Here is a 23,532-nt window from a genome sequence, read left to right as displayed (position 1 = left end):
AACAAGTTATCTGTTATACATCACTCATTCATCAGATGACAGGGAAAGATTCTATCTTGAAATAACATACCACCAAACTAAATGTTAAACTTCAGGAAATACAGTATTCTAACAAGAAGTTATTATCTTTACAATGTCACCTTTATTGTTGTCAAGTATAATAGGGAAGCTAAATGATAGGGATGATACCGTGTGCATAATTTTCCAGTCAAGAAGTTGTGTATTATAACTATTTTAACAAGCTTTTGTTTGTTTTTTTTTCTATCAACAAATATTATTCAGGACATTAGACAAATATTGAAAAATTGGTTCTATAGAGAAGACAAGAATTACACAATGATAGTTTGCTACAGTATACTTCATCTATAACTAGAAACAAATTTCCATCAGAATACTAAAAGACAGAAATACTAAAATACAATGTACTGATACACTCAATGACATTAGAATTTAAAATAATAATAATAATAATTAATATCAATTTTGATTAAAATATAAAACCTGCATATATACAAGAAGTAAAATACCTTTTCATAAATTAATACATTATAACAATGATTAATTAAGTTGTAAAATCAAACAAGAAACTAGAATAACATTTGTGGTTAAACAAGAGTGAATCCTAAAACACAGGCTCTTTAGAAATGAATACTGATTTCTATAGCATCCCCTCAAAATGAAACAAAATTTTTACCAAATATCAATAAACTAGAATATTTACAATTATGTTCAGCTCGGTGAAGTCAACACACCTGTTACAATGTAGAAATTTCAATCATGTCTCATGTTGATAACTCCATCAATAATTTAATTTATTTGAAAAACCAAATAATGCTTTAAAAAGTCACTAAACTGAACTTCCATTTCTCTAAAATTAGTTAATCTGAATACAACATAATTGGTTACAATATAAAAATGTTCATGATTCAAAAATAAGATTCTATAGAATTTATGAAATTTAAAGTAGGCCTTCATTAGAAAATGTAGACAGATTTTTCAAATGGTATCTGCATAGTCAAGAATACTAGTGTGACAATTCTTTAAACTGCAATAATTAATTTCTATGATATTTATTAAATACACTGCTTTTGAACATATGAGAATTATTTTCAGTGAGTTCACCTATTCATACTCTCCACTCACTATGGTTCTACCTTAATCATATCAGAAAAAGAAGACACCATTATTTAAATCACTGATGTAGTTGTTAAGAAGATACCTACAATTGAATTAATGTATCAATTTCACAATCAGCTTACCTAGAATAATTTGAAATGCTGTTGATGAATTCAAACACAGCAAATTCAACAATTCCTACACACAATCAATACATGTGTGTATGTGTGCTCATGCGCGCATGCATACATGCATGTACAAGAAAAGTACAAACACTTTTACAGAAAATTTACATAAGTAAAACTATCAACCTTAAAGTAAGTGTTACCAACTTAAAATTTGAGTGATTCGACTTTCTTTTCACATTTCTCTTATTGTCAACTTTAAAACAGATTTAGTAAGTCAGGACAGACAAAGAAGCCAAGTATTGTAAGAGTAAATTTATTTCTGCCATTTTGAAGTAATTTCCAAACAAATGCAGCTGAAAGAGTAGCCATGAATATTTCCATGTAAAGACTACCTTGAATCTGGTTTATAATTCTTCTATCCAAGTTTGATGAAGTAAACTGAATTTCTCAGTTCTAATTCATTTGAATACCAGCTCAGAGATAAACCAAAACGCTTTTGAGTAAGACAAGAATGTCACGGTGACATTTAATAATGCTAATTACTTAATGATATGAGCTAATGAATACAATTAGTCAAGCAAAACTAAAGTTTAACTGACTAATTTCCACCATGCTTGAAATAAATAAATAAATGGTTTAGCAAATATTTTAATCAATTAATTACACACTTTGAGGAATATTTGAAAAAAATATATAACAGCTTTGTAATCTAATACAGAATTTTGGAAATAATATTTATTTCCCATAATAAGTTAAACAACATAATATAATACTTCCTACTGATTCAAGTAATAACAGGTGCCAAAAGTATGAAGAATGTGTACAAGTTCTGATAACCTTATAAATGTGTGGCTTAGAGGAGTTAAAAATTCCTCAAAGACATTGAAGCTGCTTTGTTTGATGAGGTAGATTACATTTCTTACCTCACTCTAATTGCTAAGATGATACGCACCTATCTAGAATATTAATCTACGATAAACTAGCAGCTGCTTTATAGTCAAAGTTATCTCTTATTTATTAACAGCTTTAGACCATTCAATCAATCATGATACCTTAGACTTCAATGATTTTGGCTAACAACTATATAAACATGTATCATCACCTGTATCTATAATTGTAATAGATTATCATTATGAGAATTTTGTACGAAAACATGTCTCAGTAGAAAGAATATTACTCTAGCCCAAGACATTCCTTGGAGAAAATTAATGATATCTATATATGACTAATATCTTTTTGTAAGAAAGATTAAACAAACCTATGCTTGTATAACTCACCTCAAAAGATTGTGTAAATGTGCCCACATGCGCGCACTCACACCACACACACACACACGCACTCACACACACACACACACAACTGCATGTAATTTTGTAAACAAAGCATATTTTCCACTGAGCTTACAAGTTCATGAAAATAAGCACAGAACTGTGCTGATAATGAGAAAATAATATCATACTGATAATGAGAAAATAATTAACAGGCAGAAATGTTGCTATCATTAGAAGTTGTTCAACTTCAGATATTTAAATATGGGGATTCTTATAGAGTAAAGATTTATGGATCATTTATAAAAATTAATATTCATACTCTACTTGGAAATTGTTATCTTAAAATTATTCCTATTTATGAAATAAATGACTAGTAAAAACAATCATAATTACATTTTTTAATATTCAGAAATATCATTGGCAATAGAGATAACTAATGCTACCAAACACTAGACTAGATGCTTACTGCTGTTAGTTTGGTTCCTAACTGTTCTGAGTTCAAATCGCACAAGGGTCGGTATTATACATACAATTAATGTGCTCAGCTGTCTATACTACTACAAGTAATGCGAGTTAACTAACTATATTAGCCAGCCAAAAAATTAATTCCGAGCAAAAGAAATCAATATTCAGAAATTCCATAACCATAGTCTCATAAGAAAGCAGTAAACATTTTCATGAAGAAAACAATGTTAAAATGTTTGCCATGATTTTAAGTTTTGTCAGGTTTTATTGATTTATTGAATGTAACCTGTAAAAAGTAGACATTTTTAATCTGTTGTATATTACATGTCTATGCTCAAGCAATTTCAGTGAAAATTCATTCAACTAAAGACACTTACATCTCAATGATCCAGACCATCTGGTTGTAAATCAGTACCTCTAGATTATACAGTTCACAGTAGTGAATGCAGTGGTATCACTATAACACAATATGCTACAAGACTTACTTTCACTAAATACTTTCTTTGTTTTTTTTTTTCAAAGGGCAAGTATAAAGGCAAGTAAAAATGATAAAATTATGTTTATCTGTGCTTTATTTTTTCTATAATATTGAAAACTTTAAGCATTTCTAATACAATATGTTGCAGTTTTACTCCAATTTACTGTTCTATTACATTTCAGATACCAAATATTTAATCATGCCTACTCTAAAAGAGGAACTGCTGTTTGCTAAAAACAGCAGTATTACAGGCATGGAGGAAACCATCATACAGACAATGTACAAGTATCTAAATCCTATATTCCTGCTGTGTGGCACAATTGGAAATATTATGTCATTAGTGATGATGCATAAAATGAGTGCTCGAGTCTGGTCTAGCTGTATTTATCTCAGTGTTCTGGCTATCGTTGATCTACTTATTCTCTATCTTGACTGTGGAAACAGGTGGTACAAACAGCTTACTAACATTGATCTCAACATAGTTATTATGACAAGCACAGATGCAATGTGCCAGGTTTATCTATTTTTCTACAATTTTATTTTCCATTTTTCTGCCTGGCTCGTGGTCGCTATCACAGGAGAATGTTTAATCTCTATAAAGTCTCCAATTTTTAAATATAAATCATGCACCAGAGAACATGCACGTGCTATCATTTTATTTATAACAGTCATGCTGATTGGAATTAACATTCATTATTTCTGGACCCATGCACTTGTTAGTAAACAAGGCACCAGCATCTTACAGAGTAAAGTATGCATCAATGTGGATGAATTTTCAGATGTCTTCAAAGATCAGATATGGCACTACCTTGACATCTTCATAAAAGATGTTATTCCACTCTTGGTAATATGTCTGCTAGTAACCATGATTGCTATGATTCTGCATGCAAACATAAGCAATGCAAAAGGTATGGAACCAGTGTTAAAGAAGTACTACATGGATATTGAATCTTTTCACGAAATGTGCTATATTGTTATAGTCATAGCTATTATCTACATTGTATGTACACTCCCTAAAGTAGGCCTGACAGTAATTCATCATTGTGTTGTTTACGGACTCCTGCCATATACACAAAATCTTGGTGCTAAACTTAAACTAGCTGATGCAATTTGTCAAATGTTCCAGTATGGATATCACAGCCTAAAATTATTCATATACATTTATTTCTGTAAACGTATCAACATCTGGACAAAGAAATCCACAAAAGTTTTCCTCACTCAAACATGCAGTGGTAACAAGGTCTCCAGATCCAGTACATTTTATTCGCAACAAAGCATGGAGAGACCTCTCAGTGAGCAACACTACTTCCAAGAAAGTAAGCCCATTCAAGTTCCTGATTCAAGTTTTTTTAAAGAAAAGCAAAAGGTCACTTTCTCAAAGCCAAGAGTATTTACACAGACACAAGTTTGAATTTATATTCTCACTCTCACACACACACACACACACACACACACACACACACTCTCTCTCTCTCGCTCTCTCACATAGAATTTGTAAACATTAAATTTCTATTATAAATGTTAAATGTTTAATGATACTCAATAAATATTTTCTTTCATGTTATTTTCTGTTTTGTTTTATTACTTGTTACATAACCTTTGCATACCTGTTTCAGCCCTTATTTTCACAAACAATATCACTCATCATTTGTACTAAATGAGAATATTAGCATTTCAGAAAGAGACTAGAAGAAAGAACGAAATAGTTACCAGCTAGGAGTAAATATAGTACATATTCCTTTTTATCTCATATAACTAACCATACATTCTCATCTAATAAATACAAATATTATCTTTGAATGGTCCTAGCCCATTAAAGAAAAAATATCATTCTTCAATAAATCCCATTCTTACTTTTTTACCAAGCACTGTAAAGTAAGAGATATACTCCTAATAATCTGAATATGAGACGAGCTTTCAAATCCAAGCTTACTTCATTTATTCCCATTTCATAATATACTTGAAAAAAAAGCATGAATATCCAACATTATCTTTTTTTCTTTTATATGTTTTTGATTTTGCATTTGAATTTTTTAAAAAAACAATATTTTTAATCCATAAATAAATGAAACTATCAAATTAGAAGAAAATCAAGGTATGTATTGGTACGATTCTGATTTACTTTCTCAGTATATCATTTTACATCCAAAAATTTAAAACTTTTGAAGTAAGACATCACCTCATAGGTACATTTGGAAAACTCTGTATAGATATGATCTATGTTCTTTGCAGGGTTTTAAGGAGTGTGGTTTAAGTTTAAAAGAACTTCAAATCTGGAAACCCAGACCCACATTAAACTAATTGAAAATCCTAAAGCAACTAAAATTTTGGTTGTGATATTATGCAATACAACTGAAATAAGGAAAGTGTCTTTCTTCAAAGAGTGAACAAAGAAGCTTCTGTAAATATAACAACGCTACAATGAATAGTAATAACTGTCTTGAAGTGATAAGTAGACTTCATAAGTTATAGAAGTCAAATTAATAAAGCAAGTCCAGTTCTTCAAATGAAACTAATGGAACATCTTATGACAAAACTTTCTTGAATAAAATCTAACAGGATTAGATACATTATTCCTTATGACATTAAAATCTACATTAAAAAAATTGGCAATATCTGATAATGAAGGAAGTGAATATAATATGATGAAGTGTAATTTGGCTCTGAAGTATATAAAGGATTCATGTATGTTAGACAGTAGAGAAATACATCCATCAAAATATGAATTAATAGAGAAATATATTAAAGATATATAATTCATCAAGAAGACTTCTTTGATGATGAAAAAAAATTATCATTCCATATAAAAGATACATTTGAAGAACAAATCACATGAAAATTGAAAAGCTATCTAACAGTAGAAGATGGATGATAAAACAGTGATAAGAAATGTGTGTGTAGTGTAAATTAAATGTTGCATATCAGCCATTATATTTACAGGAGAAACAAGTGTACTGTTTTGGAAATGGAATGAGAAAGTAAAATAGAACTGCTCTGTGGTTAAAATGCCAGAAAAGTGACCATATGATCACAGGTTCAAATTTTACTACATTTTAATATGTCCCTGAACAAGACACACAACTTTAGTTGTTGTCGTTCACCTAGGTAACAATTTCCCCTACCTAATTTATGGTTGAAAAGTTACACTTTGCTAAAAAAGAAAACCTATTTATCAAGTAGAACCATACTTGTCTAAAACAAATTATGTGTAAGACAACAAACTGAACACAAGATGTATAGGGAAAATTATAATAAATTGACAATGATTTTAGGGCCAAGTATAACTAGAGAATGGGGTAATCTGCCTGAGACACCTCTGGTTCTGTGATACAAAACCAACTGCTTTGAAGTGTTTTCATTTATATAAAAAAAACCTTCCATCATTTTATGTCAGAAGATTTATGTTCCAAATGTTGGTTTAATAATAAAAAGGTTAGCTATTTTACTAAATCCCTCAAAATTCTTGATTAATTTCAAAGTTAATTCAAAGACATAAGCAGTGCATTTTCATTTTAGTAATACAGAGGTTAAATTAAATCTTAGAAAAACCTTTGCAGAGAAGCTGGACAGTAATAAACATAACTGTAAATAAATTTTTTATAGACTTATTAACTATGGGAGAATACCAATCAATTAGGCTTAAAGCTATCTATCTATGCAAGTAATGGTGTGGTATTCCTAACAAAGTAGGTGTTGTAAAAGCAAAAATCTTTAGGGCAACTCAAAAATAAGAAAATATTTAACCACCAGTGTAATCAATGTTTACTCTTAATTGGATATTAAAGTTTTTAATGAACACTCATTAAAAATAACATTCCAACAATACACTATACAATTAGTCCATCACTGAATTTTAGAGCAAATTAAGTTTTCAACAGCACAATGTGTACTATCTTATAAATTTCAAGTCCCATCACAGACAGAATATTTAAGTAATAATACTTTATGGAATGTTTATGGAATAAAGGCTATAGAGGTTAGACGATGTACAACTGTTTATAAGATTTATAACAACATTTCCCAGATTAGAGGACAATGAGAAATGTATAAAACATAATTGTCAGGCCAGACTTGTGGAAATAGCAACCAACAAAACAGAACATTAATTTAGAAGAATCAATACCAAAAGGAAAAAAATATAGAAAGATATACAGTATAATACAGATAGGAAAGTGAAAAATACAACTTCAATGCCAGACTATTCTAATTGCTTCAGAAAACAAATCAAGCTTGTAAAAATTTAAGCAATCATGTTATTTTAGTTTTAAACATAAATGCATATGACAAAAATATATAATGGTTTGCAAGTACTTTCTAATAGTTTATTATGGTTAAAAGGATAGGACTACAACCATAACCTTCACAGGACCTCAGAGACTGTAGCAATTGATGTAACTGATGTTCATATTATAAGTCTGAAAGTTCATGTCTGTATGAGAAACATGGTGGAGGAAGGAGAGAATTCTAGGGAGTTGACATTCTGGTAAGAAAGGATTAAGATTAGTGGTCAGTGTAGAACCAGATGAGGGGGGAAAAAAAGAAAGGGTGGTGATAGCAGGAGAGGTAGGTATGTTGAGTGGGCTAGTATAGAGTGTGGAGATATGCAATTGCTTAGTTCTGAGGGGCAGAGGCTATTATAGTTGTGATAGAAAAAGCCACATAAGGAAAGCATTTCTGTGATTTAAATGTTGGACTGTATATGGAGAGCAACTCCTTATTAATAGGTAGTATACCATCTTTTTGATGCAGTTTAGGATGTTCATGTGTGTACCAGCAGTACTGTCCTAATGTGGGAATAATTTTTTCCTTTCTGAATCTTGAGACACACCAACATGATGGTCACCTAGAGGTTAGTCGGTGCACATTGAGATGGTGCAATCTGTGAAGAACTTTCCAGTCTAAGAAACAAGAGATGGAAGGAGCCTATAGGTGAACAGAAGAGCAGGAGATCCTTAAAGTTGGGACAGTTAAATACTTTGCCAAAAAAACATTGTTTTCATAAAATTTCTCAAGACTAACAGACCAAAAATGAGTGACATATCAAAGCAGGTCTCTAGTCAATCTAGCTTTCCAGAAGCCATACTAGTGATCCTTTGAGGAGGAAGACAGACTCAAAGCATTACAGAAATTCATTGTTAAAAGTGGTTTTCATCATATTGGAAATGTTGGACTGAGAGTGATAGGTTAATAGACAACAGGGTTATAGAAATTGAACTTCCTGGAAACTGAATACACTATGGGAAACCCTTAAATTCAATGCATTAGATACAGCTGCTTTTGTAAACATTTACTTGCTAGCTATTAAATGTTGATTTCAAAAGATCATTAAGTGTTAATTTTAAATCTTCTGATTAATGAGCATAAAAATGGAGAGGGATGGGCTATTCAAGGTTTGAAATGCTCATATCATGACAATGTCTCTATGATGCCATCAGGAGTTGAAGGCCCAAGGCAAGGCAAAAATGGATAAATGCTTGTTTTTTAATATGATTTTTAATAATTTGCATACAAATATTATTTCATTTTTTTTTTTTTTTAATCTTCCAATATTTATGATGTCACATTACATTTTGGACAAGATTAGCAGCATAAAGACTGAATAATTGGCATATCAAATGATAAATTGGAACATATAATTTAAAGCTAAAACAATTTGGTATAGCCAGTGGAACATTAAAAGCACCATTCAACCGTGATCGTTGCCAGGGATGCTGACTGGCTCCTACGCCAGTGGTATGTAAAAAAGCACCATTCAAGCATGGTCGTTGCCAGTACTGCCAGACTGGTTCCTGTGCCGGTGGCACGGAAAAAAGCACCGTTTGAGCATGGTCGTTGCCAGTACCACCGGACTGGCTCCTGTGCTGGTGGCAACTAAAAAAGCACCATTCAAGCATGGTCGTTGCCAGTACCGCCTGACTGGCCCTCATGCCAGAGGCATGTAAAAGCACCTACTACACTCTTGGAGTGGTTGGCATTAGGAAGGGCATCCAGCTGTAGAAACTTGCCAGATCAGACTGAAGACTGGTGCAGACTTCTGGTTCGCCAACCCTCAGTCAAACCGTTCAACCCATGTCAGCATGGAAAGCAGACATTAAACGATGATGATGATGAGGATAATGAAATTCAAAGTAGATTTCAACACTACGAGAAAATTGTTTTCTCTTTAACTGACATAATAATGAAGATTTAATCCCAATTAAACACATCTTTCTATGTTAGCATGTGTAAGATTCACATGTTTTTTTTAATATATATTTGTTTAACATGATAATTTCTAATGCTAACAATATAACTGTATAATAGGCATGGAGTTTATTGTAATTCTGATAACAAGATCATTGTCATTCTGACAACATTCTCTTTTTCTTTATCATAGGGATAGAGATAGAGAGAGAGAGAATACAAAAATCTTGTAATTAATCATCTCAAGCAAAGGTAACTTCTACAAAAGAATATAACATTTTAGTATTTAGCACATAAAAAGTATTTTTATAGGTCATTTAATCTGCATTTAATGTCCTTTGCTGAGTTCATTTATTTCACATCTGCAAACCAACAGAAAGCTTTAGATTTCTCGCATATTTTAGTTCTAAATGCTATAAACTACTTACATGTTCTTTGACATTTACTATTCATACAAATGTCCAACTAGAAATATAATAGTTACAGTTCCTTTAAAACATCGAAGACATAGACTCTACTTTAAGTCTGTCTTACATAGTTATTACTAACACATTCTTTGCAAACTACCATTGGTTGGTCTGTAATAATTTAATTCATTGTGTTGTTTCTTCTGAAATACATCATACTGGCTCTCTTATAATGGTGCTAACATGCCAGTAACCAGAGATAACACTCCTGTCTATAATCTGATTAACTAATTGTATGAATGCATCTACTCCTGTCTAACCCTGAAGCTTTTAGCAATTTCCTAAAATTAATTGAGAGCCTGCACATTTGCAATCTTTTCTTTTCAACCTACTGTAAGCATCCACCATTTTCATTGTATCTGTATGTAATAAACTGAACTGAATAGAATATATAGTGAGAACGTTATAATCTGTATGGGAAATTTTATAATATAATTGAGAAATTTGAATACTGCATATGCTTAAGGACTATGAGTCAGCTTACTTCTTTCCATAAACAAATAGATAAAAACATAATTGAAGATAGAAAAATAAAAGTAAAATAAAAACAACAAAAAATTTCCAATTGTGATGTCAGCTGAACTAAAAATATTTGCATAACAACATATCTCTTGATTATAAAATGAGGTATTTAGACTATACATAAGGATAGGCAAAATTCAGTGTTAAGAAATTTATTATTTTACAAAAAGAATATATTTTGAGAATAATGATTGTAACTTAAGCATTCATTGCCATCATTAAAGATGCCTTGTTTCTGTGTAAAAGGTCCCTCCCTACCCAGAGAGACAAGTTTTCTTTTCTGCATGACATAAACATCTGTTATTATTGTTATATTTTTCTGACTTAAAATTTTTTTACATGACTTCATCCAAGAAGTAGAGGGAGAAGTAATGTCTATGACCTTACTCAGGTCTACTAAGACTGGCGGGAGAAAAAGGAGAAAACTGACCACAGACTAGAGACCTGAACCATACTGGATACTACTAAAGATCAGGTAGTGGCACATAAACCACCACTCTACCTGGCTCCAATTTTATGCTTATCTTTGATTATTTTTACTTTAATTTTGGTGAAAATAATCATTTCTTAATTGCAAGAATTAGGGAAAGGTGGCTCTAGTGCTTTCAGTAATCATTTTAGAAATTTAGTATCATTTTTAAGTTGAAATGATAATCACTGATATCACTTCCATTTTCATTAAGTGAAACAAAAACCATTGTTGAAAAATATCTCATAAAACTAAAATGAACATCAAAACAAACAATCTATTGCCAGTGTATGAATTTCATAAAATCAGAAATTTAAAAACAGCAAATATTAAGAATAACTGAAGTTTTCTTAAATTTGGAACTACCCAAGTCAGAAGTCACTAGTTTAAATAAAATAAAGAATATCAAAGCCACAGTAGTATTCTTAAGTTACTAACAGAAGTTGCATGATAGAACTAATACCTAAAAGACATGGTGAGTTTAGAGTTATAAGTAATTTTGATTTGATATTGCAATCAGTGAACAATAATGTCATTGTTTAACCCTTTAGCAATCACATTTTTTTCATTGTTTTTAGTTAATTATGCATTATCTTGTAGATTCAAAATTTGTGTATTGGCATATTTCTAGAATGACATTATAGGGTAGATGTTAGCGGTTTGATCTGGTCAGTTTGTACATAAAACAGATAGAATATTTGGTCAGATATGGCCGGATTAAATGCTAAAGGGTTAATATTTTTCAATGGACCCGTCAATGGTTAACTATGTTTTTGACAATGAGTGATAAAAGAACTTCTGTAACTCATTCAAACAGCTATAGCATTTTGCTGTTGTTTACATCCTTTGTCAATGCATAATTGCAAAATATATAACCATACACACACACATAACAGGTTTCCATGCAATTCCTGTCTATCAAATTCCACTTAAAGACTATGTTAAAGGCCTCTTGTCTGAGGTGCTGTATAGTGGGATTGAACCTGTAACTACATGGTTGCAAAGTAAAGATGAGTCAATGAAAGTTTGAGAATAGAATAACAAAATCCTGGAAAGAGTGAAAAATTGAAGACATTAAATACATACAGAAATATATAGCTTAACGACTGTTTATACATATTATATAATGTATAATGCTTTCTAAAGTAAAAGGTAAAAAATCTTTTAATGATATTACTCTGCCCAACCCATGTTAGTAAAAAAAATGGAAAAATAGACATGATGACAATGATGATGATGATAACAAATTACAACAGATATCTAAATTCATAATCAAGATTTAAATTATCCATATTGTAATTAATATTCATTGGGATATGGTTGTTGTTTCAATTCATCCAACATGCAACCACTGAACATGAAGAATGAAGAATATAGGGATAGAACTTTCATGTTTGGTGATTGTTTAGTTGGTTGGTGGTTTATATACACACACACACAAACATACATCTATAACAAATAACAGAAACATCTTTCTCAAATTAAACCCCAATGTCTTGAAAAGACAAGTGCAATGATATGCTATGGATCTTGGAAAAGACGGAATAATCATTTATGGAGTACCTTTAATCACATGTACATTTGATTAAGAATGACATGGAGTTAAATATTGACTAAAAATTCAATGAACACTAAACTGCACAGTACATAGATAAATCAACAAAAACCTTGTTACTGGCAAAACAGTATCTTCAAGATAGTATGTTAGCACTTGTTTTCTATTATAATGAAGGTACTGGAAAGTTCTCACTTTATACATTTAGTAAGTAATGTACAGAATAATAGCTGAAAGAAATTTCTACTTCTAAAAAAATATACAATAATAATATGATTAAATGTTTCTTCCAAACATCAGCACTCTCTAATCTAACAATGCTTTTGATAAATTAAGGAAAATGGAGCAATTTTATTAAACACAAGATGCTGACATTGAAAACTATAGAAAGAGCAACAGCAATTGAAAAAAGAGTTTGTAGTTTTTCAATATTTCTAATGTTTGGAGTTTACAAAGCTTACGCCATTAGTGATATTGAATATCGGTCGATATTCAAATTTTCAATTATAGAACTTTGAACTAACGGAGAATTTATTATATTTAGCAGTGGAAACAGAAGAAATATAGCTTTTATCATAAAGATATAAAAGATTGGAAGTCTTTCTGTTGATTCGTGCAATTTACATGATGTAAGCGAAATAACTGCAATAAAGTTTTAATATTTCAATGAATTATTCTAAATGTGTATTTTTTTCTAATTTCATAAAAGCTGTAAAACTAGATATTATGTTTAGTTTTGTAAAATTGAAATAAATAAAAGAATTCACAAAAATTCAAGTTAAACTTTTTGCAAAAAACCTTCCAAATAAACAATTTTCATAGAATTTTCACTTTGAAATTTTTAGAATTTTCATTTGGAAGAGAAAAGTAGAAAAATGGAAGTAAACTTACATTCATCTCTGAAACGAGGCTCTGCATTTGGTCCTACACGAGCAAAAGTTCGAATAATTTCCATGTGTACAGTATGTTGATCTCGGTATACAGGGTCATCTAAGAATGTTTGTAGCTGCATGTAAACCCTATCCAACATCTAAAAAAAAAAAAATGGAAACATACAAATAGTATTTAATTAAGCCTATCATGATTAAGCACTTACAATTTAGAAAATAATGAAACTTGCAAATTAAATATTTCATGACCTTGTCAAAATATTAAACATACATTTTTCTATATATTTGTTCTTGAAACTAAAGATTCCATTAAAAAATGTTAGGAATTTTAATTACTTTCTTCTAATCAATTTTGAATATTAATTAAATGATTCATAATCATTTCAGATGAAATGTGATTGATGATTTAAAGAGGTTTTGCTCATTTTCGAAATTCAATCATTTGCAATTAGCAATATTCAACAAGAATATTGTTATATCTAAGATCAGATTTCCTACTTGAAATCTGAATAATTGTCATGAGACTTTACTACAATCAGTATCAAGACAAAAACAAAAGAAGAAAAGAACAGATGACAATGAAAGTGCAACAAAATGAAATATCTGTAAAAGAAAAACATTCAAAAGATAATTCAGATATTAAAGTGACAAGTTCTACAGCCAGCAGTAAATCCAACAGCTTTTCTTAGAAAAAGAATATTACAACTAACATCAGATAACACAGCAAAAAGACTTAAAAATAACTATTTTCAATATTGTTAAGATATTCTTTTTGAAATATCATTGAAAAGTGTCAGAACTTGAAGAAGCATTAGAGTTGCAATCTAAAAGTTTTAAATAATGAAATAACTGCTAATACTTTAAAATAAATATTAACCATAAGAAGAAATATAAGACAGAAAAGAGAAACAGGCCCATAGATGGGACTCAAACTACATATCTAACACTTGCTGATTACATGACAAAGTGTTCTTCATTTCATCACAAATTAGATATTATAATTGTTTCCACAATTCAAACTAACCTATTTTACCTCTACAATATAATTTGTAACAGGATAGGTTATTCAATATATGTCCAACATAGTGAAGGAGTTCAATTATTCTAATGAGAAATAACCCTATGATTCAAATTAGCTGCTAAGATTTTAATATAAATGACATTAAGCATTATAACATCATAATGTTTCAAATTGTCTTCATGGTAACTCATGAGGCATTTTCTGTGAAATCACTTTTAAAAAGGCAGATGAGGAATTATTTACATTATTTACATTTGTCGGATATTTGTCCTCATCTTGTTTGTTGTTAACACAATGTTTCGGCTGATGTACCCTCCAGCCTTCATCAGGTGTCTTGGAGAAATTTCGAACCTGGGTTCTCATTTCTAAAGTATTTTTCAATGTTATCATTATTGCTTATTATTATAATTATTCAGGTCACTGCCTGGAATCGAACTCAGAATCTTGGGATTAGTAGCCCATGCTCTTAACCACTATGCCATATGCCTGTGGGCAATTATGGAGTGAATTTTAGGTCTTATAAATCTAATATTTTCCTATCCTTCCTTAATACTGGTTCCCATATGCTACTCATATCTCAGTCTGCTTAGGAGGTTGTTATGTCCTAGCATATGTGCTGCTTCTTTTAGATTTCATATCGGTCTAGATGGAGAATATGTAAACGGAACCCTTCCCCACTTAAATTTTTTTTTTTACAGAATCCCACATTTTAGGCTATGGAGATTCCAATTCTGAAAAAAAATTTTCAAAAATCACAACTTCAAAATTTCAATTCCACCCCCTCCCCATTTCTTCATTTTTCACTTTTTCCAGAAATTTCTGTTGCCAAAATACATGCAAAAATACGGAGATTATGATTCTGAAAAATATATTGTTTGTAAAATTTCAATTTTCAAAAAAAAAAAAAAAAAAAATTACCCCCCTCTCCAGCAGGCTATTTACATGCTAGAAATAACAGCCAAATCTCACAAAACTGCGATAACATAATGAAAGAAATGTGTAATCAATCTACTCACCTTTCTGCAAAGACTTCTTTCAGGGTAATTTTCCGCAGTAATATGAAATTAGTGTTTTGTTTTGTTTTTTTCTTTTTTTTTTTTTGAAAGTTATAAAAAAATATGAGTTTTGTTGAGAAGTGTGCTCAGGGAAGCTACACTGGTGGAGTTTAGGGGGCATAAACTTCCCCAATCTGTTCGAGAATGTATAGAAATTCTGGAAGTTTTTCATCGCAGTAAATCCATACATTTCTCGATACATTGATTCATCAATGCAGGACCATTTCATGTCAGTTGATGATCCAGTCACATACTTTAGCCGTCTTTTGATACGGGACCAATAGGCTTCAATGTGGTTCATGCAAGCGCCAGTTTCAAGGCCGACGAAATTCTTTGAATGGTTAACTGTTCTGTGAATGTAACCCAGCTGTTGTAAGTTCCTACAGCTGACCTATTTGTCTGTAATTTCATATTACTGCGGGGAATTACTCTGAAAGAAACCTTTGCAGAAAGGTTAGTAGATTGATTACATATTTCTTTCATTATGTTATCGCAGTTTTGTGAGATTTGGCTGTTATTTTTAGCATGTAAATAACCTGCATGGGTTGTTTTTTTTTTTTTTTTTTTTTTTTTTTGAAATTGAAATTGAAATTTTACAATTCTTTTTTCAGAATCATAATCTCCATATTTTTGTACGTATTTTGCCAAAAAAAAATTCCAGAAAAAGTGAAAAATGAAGAAATGGGGAGTGGGGGGGATTGAAATTTTGAAGTTGCGATTTTTGAAAAAAATTTTTTTTTTTTCAGAATCGGAATTTCCAGAGCCTAAAACGTGGGATTCCATAAAAAAATAAAATTTAATGGGGGGGAGGGTTCCGTTTACATATCCTCCATCTGGACCTTCGTATTTTCCACTGGTGTTCTCTGTCTATTATTTTAACTTCATCCCACAGAGGGAAAAATACCTCAGGAATGAGAACCCAGGTTTGAAATTTTCTCCAAGACACCTGATGAAGGCTGGAGGGTATATCAGCCAACATATTGTGTTAACAACAAACAAGATGAGAATTAATATCCGTCTAATGTAAATAATTAATATGTTTACAGATATGAAAAGCCCAAACAGAAATTAATAATGACAACCTTCACAGACGTTCTGACAGCCTTCAATCATGTTCTATGATGTAGTTTCTATTTTATTCAAATGTTTTTAATAATTCTCCCACTATTACTGTCTTGATAATGATATTTTTTTCTTATTTTGGAACAAGGCCAACAATTTTGAGGGGTGGAGAAGTTGATTACATTGACCCCAGCACTTAACTGGTACTTATTTTATCAATCCTGAAAGGATGAAAGGCAAAGTCGACCTCAGCAGAATTTGAACTCAGAACATAAAGAGACAAAATGCCACCAAGCATTCTTTTCTGTTGCATCAATGATTCTGCCAGCTTGGCACTGTTATCTTGATAATGTCATAGAAAAAAGATCACACATACATATATACACATATATAATGTGTTTATGTACATATACATACATATAGTTGTTCCATATCTCATAGTGATGTTTCACAGGGTCATTAGGTGTTTCAACAATCAGAGTCCCTCATCAACATGTCCCAATCAAAGTTGATTCAAGCTCAAGCTCATATCTAGTTAACACTATCCAATGTAGCACTGTCCTTTTCAGAGATTGCACCTCCTGGTTTACAGACACCTTGAGGTAACATCTTCAAATTTCAAAGCCAATTTGACAGCCTTTACCTATTGGTGATACCGAACATGTTTTAGGTTCTGCAGAGGATCACACCTCAATAGGATCACACCTCAATAGGATCACACCTCAATAGGATCACACCTCAATAGGATCACACCTCAATAGGATCACACCTCAATAGGATCACACCTCAATAGGATCACACCTTGCTTGCCACCCACTCCAACAGCTCAGCATATTTCATTCGCTTCCTCTTGTTTGCTTCCTCAATACATTCCTCTCAGACAATGGAGATTTCTAACAGAACCAGCTGTTTGGATGCTTCTGAGATCAGCAGCATATCTAGTCTTAGTGATGCTAAGGCAACAGTGTCTGGGAACTTCAGCTGCTTTTCCAAGCTAACTTTTAGCTCCCAGCCATGTACTATTGCTAGTAGGCCTAAGGAGGTGTATGTACACACACACACACACACACACACACACACACACACACAAATAGTAAACAGCAGAAAAGTATAAATTTTACATGATTCATAATTTGTTTTCAACAGCTGTTTCAATGGAATTTATTTTTAAATCATTTATTTAATTATATAATTAACATACATATTTAATTTAATTCCGATACATTACATATCTCATCAGGAGACATCTTTCCTAACGAGATTAGTAATACACCACATTTAAATTATTTTTATGATGTTTATGCATCAACACAGTATATAAAAATTTGTGTATAAATAACATGTTACATTCAGACTGCCATTTAATGTAGTAGGCCAAATATAATTTTTAATCAATTGAAATTATAAGTAAAGTAATTAGCATTTACCAGTTAATCCCAAAGTAGACAAGCAAGAGAGAACTGGAATTTCATTTGACCAAAACTTAAATGGGTGACATTGTAGGGAAATGAATCTTTGACAGCTATGATGACTCAGCTCACTGCATAAAGTATTAACCCACACTTAACTGTGTGTTCTTCATGCAGAAGCCACCCATGGGAAAAGATCTAATGTTATCATATAAATGTATATAGGATATATATATATATCTCACAGCCTGAAGTTTTCAAAATAGATGCACTAAAGTATCTCATGACAGAAACGAGTACAATTATCAAATAAATATTTTTATATTAAATAAAACTTTAAACATAACAGATTTGAAGAATCATCATCATCATCATGATTTAATGCCTGTTTTCCATGCTGGCACGGGTTGGACAGCCTGATAGAAGCTGTGCAATCCAGAGAGCTGCACCAGGCTCCAGTTGTCTATATCAGCTTGGTTTCTAGTTGGACGCCTTCCTAAGGCCATTTTACAGAGTGTACTGGGTGCTTTTTACATGGAACCAATATGGGTGCCCTTTACATGGCACCAGCACAGGTGCTTTTTAAATAGCACAAGCATGGGTACGTTTTATGAGGCACCAGTGTGGGTGCTTTTATGTGGCACCTGTACAGGTATTTTTTACATGGCACTAGCATGGGTGCTTCTTACATGACACCAATATGAGTGTTTTTTATGTGGTGCCACTATGGGTGTTTTTTTATGTGACACCAGTATAGGAGTTTTTTATGTGGTACCAATACGAGTGTTTTTTATGTGACACCAGTATGGGTGTTTTTTATGTAGCACCAGTACAGATGTATTTTTATGTAGCACCAGCATGGACGTTTTTATGTGACACCAGCAACTGGGAGCTCACAAGACAAGACTCTCTCGGCTGAGAGAGAGAGTGGAACCAAGGAATTAGAGAATAACGTGTGTGTATAAAAGAGATACTTGGCAACCTCAGTAGAACAAGGAAGGACAGGAAGGTGGGAGATAGCTAGAGAGAGAGAGATAGAGAGACAGTCAAAGTGAGAAAGAGAGAAGGTCTGCCCGCATGGAACAGTGGTTTGAAAAAAAATTTGTAAACCATTCCTGTGTAAATATTAGCCAAGTTAGCAATCATGTTCCATCACTATTTGCAGAGGGATTTCAAGCTTTATTTCCTGCTAATAATTTCTCAACATAACATTTATTAAACAGTGATAACCAATGCATCTCAGGAATAGAGGTTTTGGTTGTGATGAGTCTTGCAAATGCTATAAAAAAAAATCAAAAAAATTATCGAAGTTATTATTCACTTCATCTCATAGAAAACTGAACCCCATAAAGCAACAGCCACATACAAATAACCCTGAGGGAATATTACTTTTTCTAACTTCCATAAATCTTCTTAGCAATTTCTCAATGATGCAGTAGAAACTTTTCAGTGTACACAGCTAGAGATTCTGCTATACAAAGACACCTACATTGATACTGAGAAAGCAGAATGATGTCTCTCTCTCAAATAAACGCATCAAATAGCCATTGCCAGCATCTGTAGCTGATGCCATTAATTTTATTTTCTATTTATCTAGATTGTTAGTCATCTGTTACTCAGCATCATATCATTCAGTTCAAGTATAATCTTTTACATTGCTAGCATTGCCCTTAAGTCAGTATTCAAGAACAAATGGCTTTTTTCTTTTCTTTTCTCTCCTTTTTTTTTTTCTTTTTTGTTAATACCATTCCTCATTCTCAAGACATGGAGGAATAGTAACAGGCAAATAATCTCATATTTTTCTTCTTTATGTTAGTAAGTATTGAAAATTATAAATTTCTTCTCTCATTCAGTATGATGAAGAGAAAACCCCAGAAGAAAAGCGTTCTCATTATAACACTAATTCACTACTTCTAACTTAATTTTATGTTGTCCTCAATTTTAAAATTTGATCAATTTCTCAAGAAAACCTGTCTGATAAACTATTAAACTATTCAAAAAAAAATTGTTGTTATTACCCACCCAATAAATTCTCTATGCCAACCTCAGCACTACACTTTATGTCTGTTTTTGTAAATGCACCACTCATCCATCACCTAAGTAACAAATAAAAGAAATCATTATTATTGTTGTTGTTAATTATTATTATTTCCCATAGAAAATGTCATTTTCTATTTGATGTGATTAATTGCATAAGCTTTGCATCAAATACTCATTAATATTAGGTTATAAGCAGGTAATTAACACTCGCTGTAATGACCAATTGTGTGTGCCTATGCACAAATATATTTGTGTTTCTGTGCAAGTGATTATGTATATATGACTGCATCTTCTGATGACGACATTAATGCCTGCAATGGTAACCAATCTGAGTGTGTGTATGTACCTGCACACAAACATAAACTTTTATAGGAGCCTATGTGTATGTGTTAGTGCTCCTGCATGCACAAATGTAGTTTTGTGTGCATCACTGCATTATTTATTTTCATATCACTTTCCTGGGCTAATATGAATTCCCAAGTTAATATGTCAATGTTATTCTGGTTGATAGATTCTCTATACTATCTTTAATCAAATCACTTCCAATTATTTTGATCACATCTTCCCTTGGACAACTTCAAGGGCTGTATTATCAATATAGTTCTGTCCATCATTGCCCTTGTTCAATATAGTCCTGTCCAGCAATAGTGAAACATTATTATTGCATCATATCAACACATAATCATTAATAGGATCAATGGTACATAATACATTATTTGCAAAGCAAAAATTATTTAAGAAATAAATATGTGTGGCTATATGAGTTTTATGAGTTACAACAGTAAATATAAGTAGCAAGCAAGTTCAATATTCCATATTGCAGCTTTATTACTTATTAAGGAAAGACATAGATTCCAGAAATCCAATTTTCTACTACTACTAATACTACCTTAAGGTAATAGGTGTCATCACTTGTAATCAAGTATTTGATCACGTATCAGCAAACTGTATGTGGGATGCATATATCACATAAATGTTTTTTTGTTCTTTATTTTATAAGAAAGTCCCAAACAAAGTAAGAAGCCATTTAATGTAAGGGACAATGAAGAAGGAGAAATTAAGATGAAAGGAATAAATTTACTCTAGACTTGAAAGAATTCAGGTCATAAGGAGGAGGAAGAAAAGAATAAGATGAAAAAGAGTTCCAAAGTCTGGCAGTTCAAGGAAAAAGCTACAACCATAGTAAGACTTCCTTATTTGTGGAAACACAACAGCATCTGAATGAAGACACTGTGCATTTTAGGTCAGGTAAGATAGCACAAAGTGATCTGGCACTAAGAGAATGTTTGTCAGGGCACTTTCTGTGACAATAACGATAGGAACGACTAAGACTGGTGATGTCACTTCTGAAAATTTTCAACCAACACTGAATGTTATGACAAATTTAAGTATTATGTCTATGTGCACATCATGGTTGCAGACAAAAAAAAGGAACAGCTACATATATCACATTTCTTCTGCTTGGAATTTCCTCAGCAGCTGTGCACTTTCCTTAAATCTTTTGCCTGTCCAAAGCATTTGTCTACTTTTGTCCTGAAAATCCATGCTTGTTTCAAAACTTTTATTCAGCCTTTGTTTCATATATTCTGAGTGATAAAATGCTTTCCCTTCATAAGTCCAAAGCTACACTGATAACTGAAAAAGAATTAAGGATGTGTATCATATATGATACATGGACATCAGAGAAAATATGTCCTGTGTATCATATGCAATACACTAGACAGGTGAAAGGTTATCCATGAACACACTCTGCTTATAAATCAACTAATATTAGTGTCCAAAGCAAATTGAATAGAATGTAAATTGAATGAATGTGAAGGCATGTGGCTTAGTGGTTAGGGTATTCAGCTCATGATCGTAAGGTCGTGAGTTCAATTCCTGGCAGCGTGTTGTGACCTTGAGCAAGACACTTTATTTTCATGTTGTTCCAATTCACTCAGCTGGCAAAAATGAATAGTACCGGTATTTCAAAGAGCCAGCCTTGTCACATTCTGTATCATGCTGAATCTCCCTGAGATTTACATTAAGGGTACATGTGTCTGTGGAGTGCTCAGCCACTTGCATGCTAATTTCATGAGCAGGTTGTTCCGTTGATCATATTAACTGGAACCCTCATCATCGTAGTCAACAGAGTGCCACTAAATTGAATATATGAATTTGTGTACCTGACATCTTCCTGGCAACTAGTTCAAATATTAAGTTACTGATGTGTTAACAGTATTTTATTCTGTTACTAAAATGCACTATGGAGCATATCTATAGATTCTTAACCAACATTGTATGTTGTGGTAAATGGAAACATTATGGATAGACAGGTGGATGAACAGAAAAAAATTGCAAGTAAAATCAGGATGATTACTAGATAATGAGGAGATAAACACATAAATAATAATAATATAACAATATATGAGGTAGGGCAAGTAAAGCTTATGATGAGAAAAATTTAGAAAAACAAACTGAAGGGACAAACACCAAAGAGTGTATACAGTAGAAATAAATACGCCAAATGAAAAGACAAAGAAACAGATCTATGGTTACCCTCTTTACCAAAGAAAAGTAAAAGAATTAAGAAAAGGATGAAAAAAGAAATGATAGCAAATTCACAACTCTGTGTGTGTGTGTGTGTGTGTGTGTGTGTGTGTGTGTGTGTGTGTGCAATAAAAATAAATGAAATATAAGGTTGCATACAAAATATTTTATGGTGGCCTAGCATGGCCACAGTCTAATGACTGAAATAATTACAAGATACAAGATATTTGTAATATATCACAGCAATGCATTGTAATTTATTAATGTTATAATTTGTCATTGCACTGTTCTCTGCAATAGAAACCAACCAAACAACATACATTACTACTAATTGGTTTCACACAATACAGTCACTGGTATCTAACATCCCATTACAAAGATTTCCTGGAAACTGACCTAAATGCCTTCAGCATCAGACACAATGAATGGATGACTGCAGCTGCAAAATCTCAAATTGACAATCCAGCATAGAAGACTATCTACAAAAAGCTACATATTGAAAAAGCAAAAATCAAATGGATGCAAGATGCTACTGTTGTCCTCATACATTATAGAACCTGCCATAGTATTAGAGCTGTTTAAAATTACACTATAATTTGTAATGACCATTTACTAGAATTATTATTTTCTTATATTCTTTTACTCATTTCAGTCATTTGACTGCGGCCATGCTGGAGCACCACCTTAAAGGGTTTTAGTCAAAGAAATTGAGACCAGGACGTGTTCTTTGTAAGCCTAGTACTTATTCTATTGGGGTTTTTTTTTTTATTGCCAAACTGCTAAGTTACTGCGACATAAACACACCAGCATCAGTTGTCAAGCTATGGCAGAAAGACAAACACAGATACACACACACACACACACACACACAC

The 23,532-nt window shown here is 31.9% G+C and overlaps 2 protein-coding genes across 4 annotated transcripts in view; one reads left to right on the top strand and one right to left on the bottom strand.

Moving 5' to 3' along the window:
• The window catches only part of LOC106880461 (uncharacterized), a 52,736-nt gene extending 47,714 nt beyond the window's left edge, over positions 1-5,022 (top strand). Inside the window, exon 2 of the mRNA XM_052967019.2 lies at positions 3,641-5,022. Within this exon, the coding sequence (XP_052822979.1) occupies positions 3,641-4,869 (1,229 nt within the window). The 3' untranslated portion in view covers positions 4,870-5,022. The remainder of the gene's footprint in view (positions 1-3,640) is intronic.
• LOC106880460 (RAB11-binding protein RELCH homolog) overlaps positions 1-23,532 on the bottom strand; it is a 245,776-nt gene that overhangs the window by 88,135 nt on the left and 134,109 nt on the right. For all 3 annotated transcript variants that reach the window (XM_052967015.2, XM_052967016.2, XM_052967018.2), the window contains one exon: positions 13,546-13,684. In XM_052967015.2, the coding sequence (XP_052822975.2) occupies positions 13,546-13,684 (139 nt within the window). The remainder of the gene's footprint in view (positions 1-13,545; positions 13,685-23,532) is intronic.

This window comes from Octopus bimaculoides, chromosome 4 (assembly GCF_046866305.1).
Source record: "Octopus bimaculoides isolate indiv1 chromosome 4, ASM4686630v1, whole genome shotgun sequence".
Lineage (NCBI taxonomy): Eukaryota > Metazoa > Mollusca > Cephalopoda > Octopoda > Octopodidae > Octopus > Octopus bimaculoides.
This window is presented reverse-complemented; position numbering and strand designations above follow the sequence as displayed.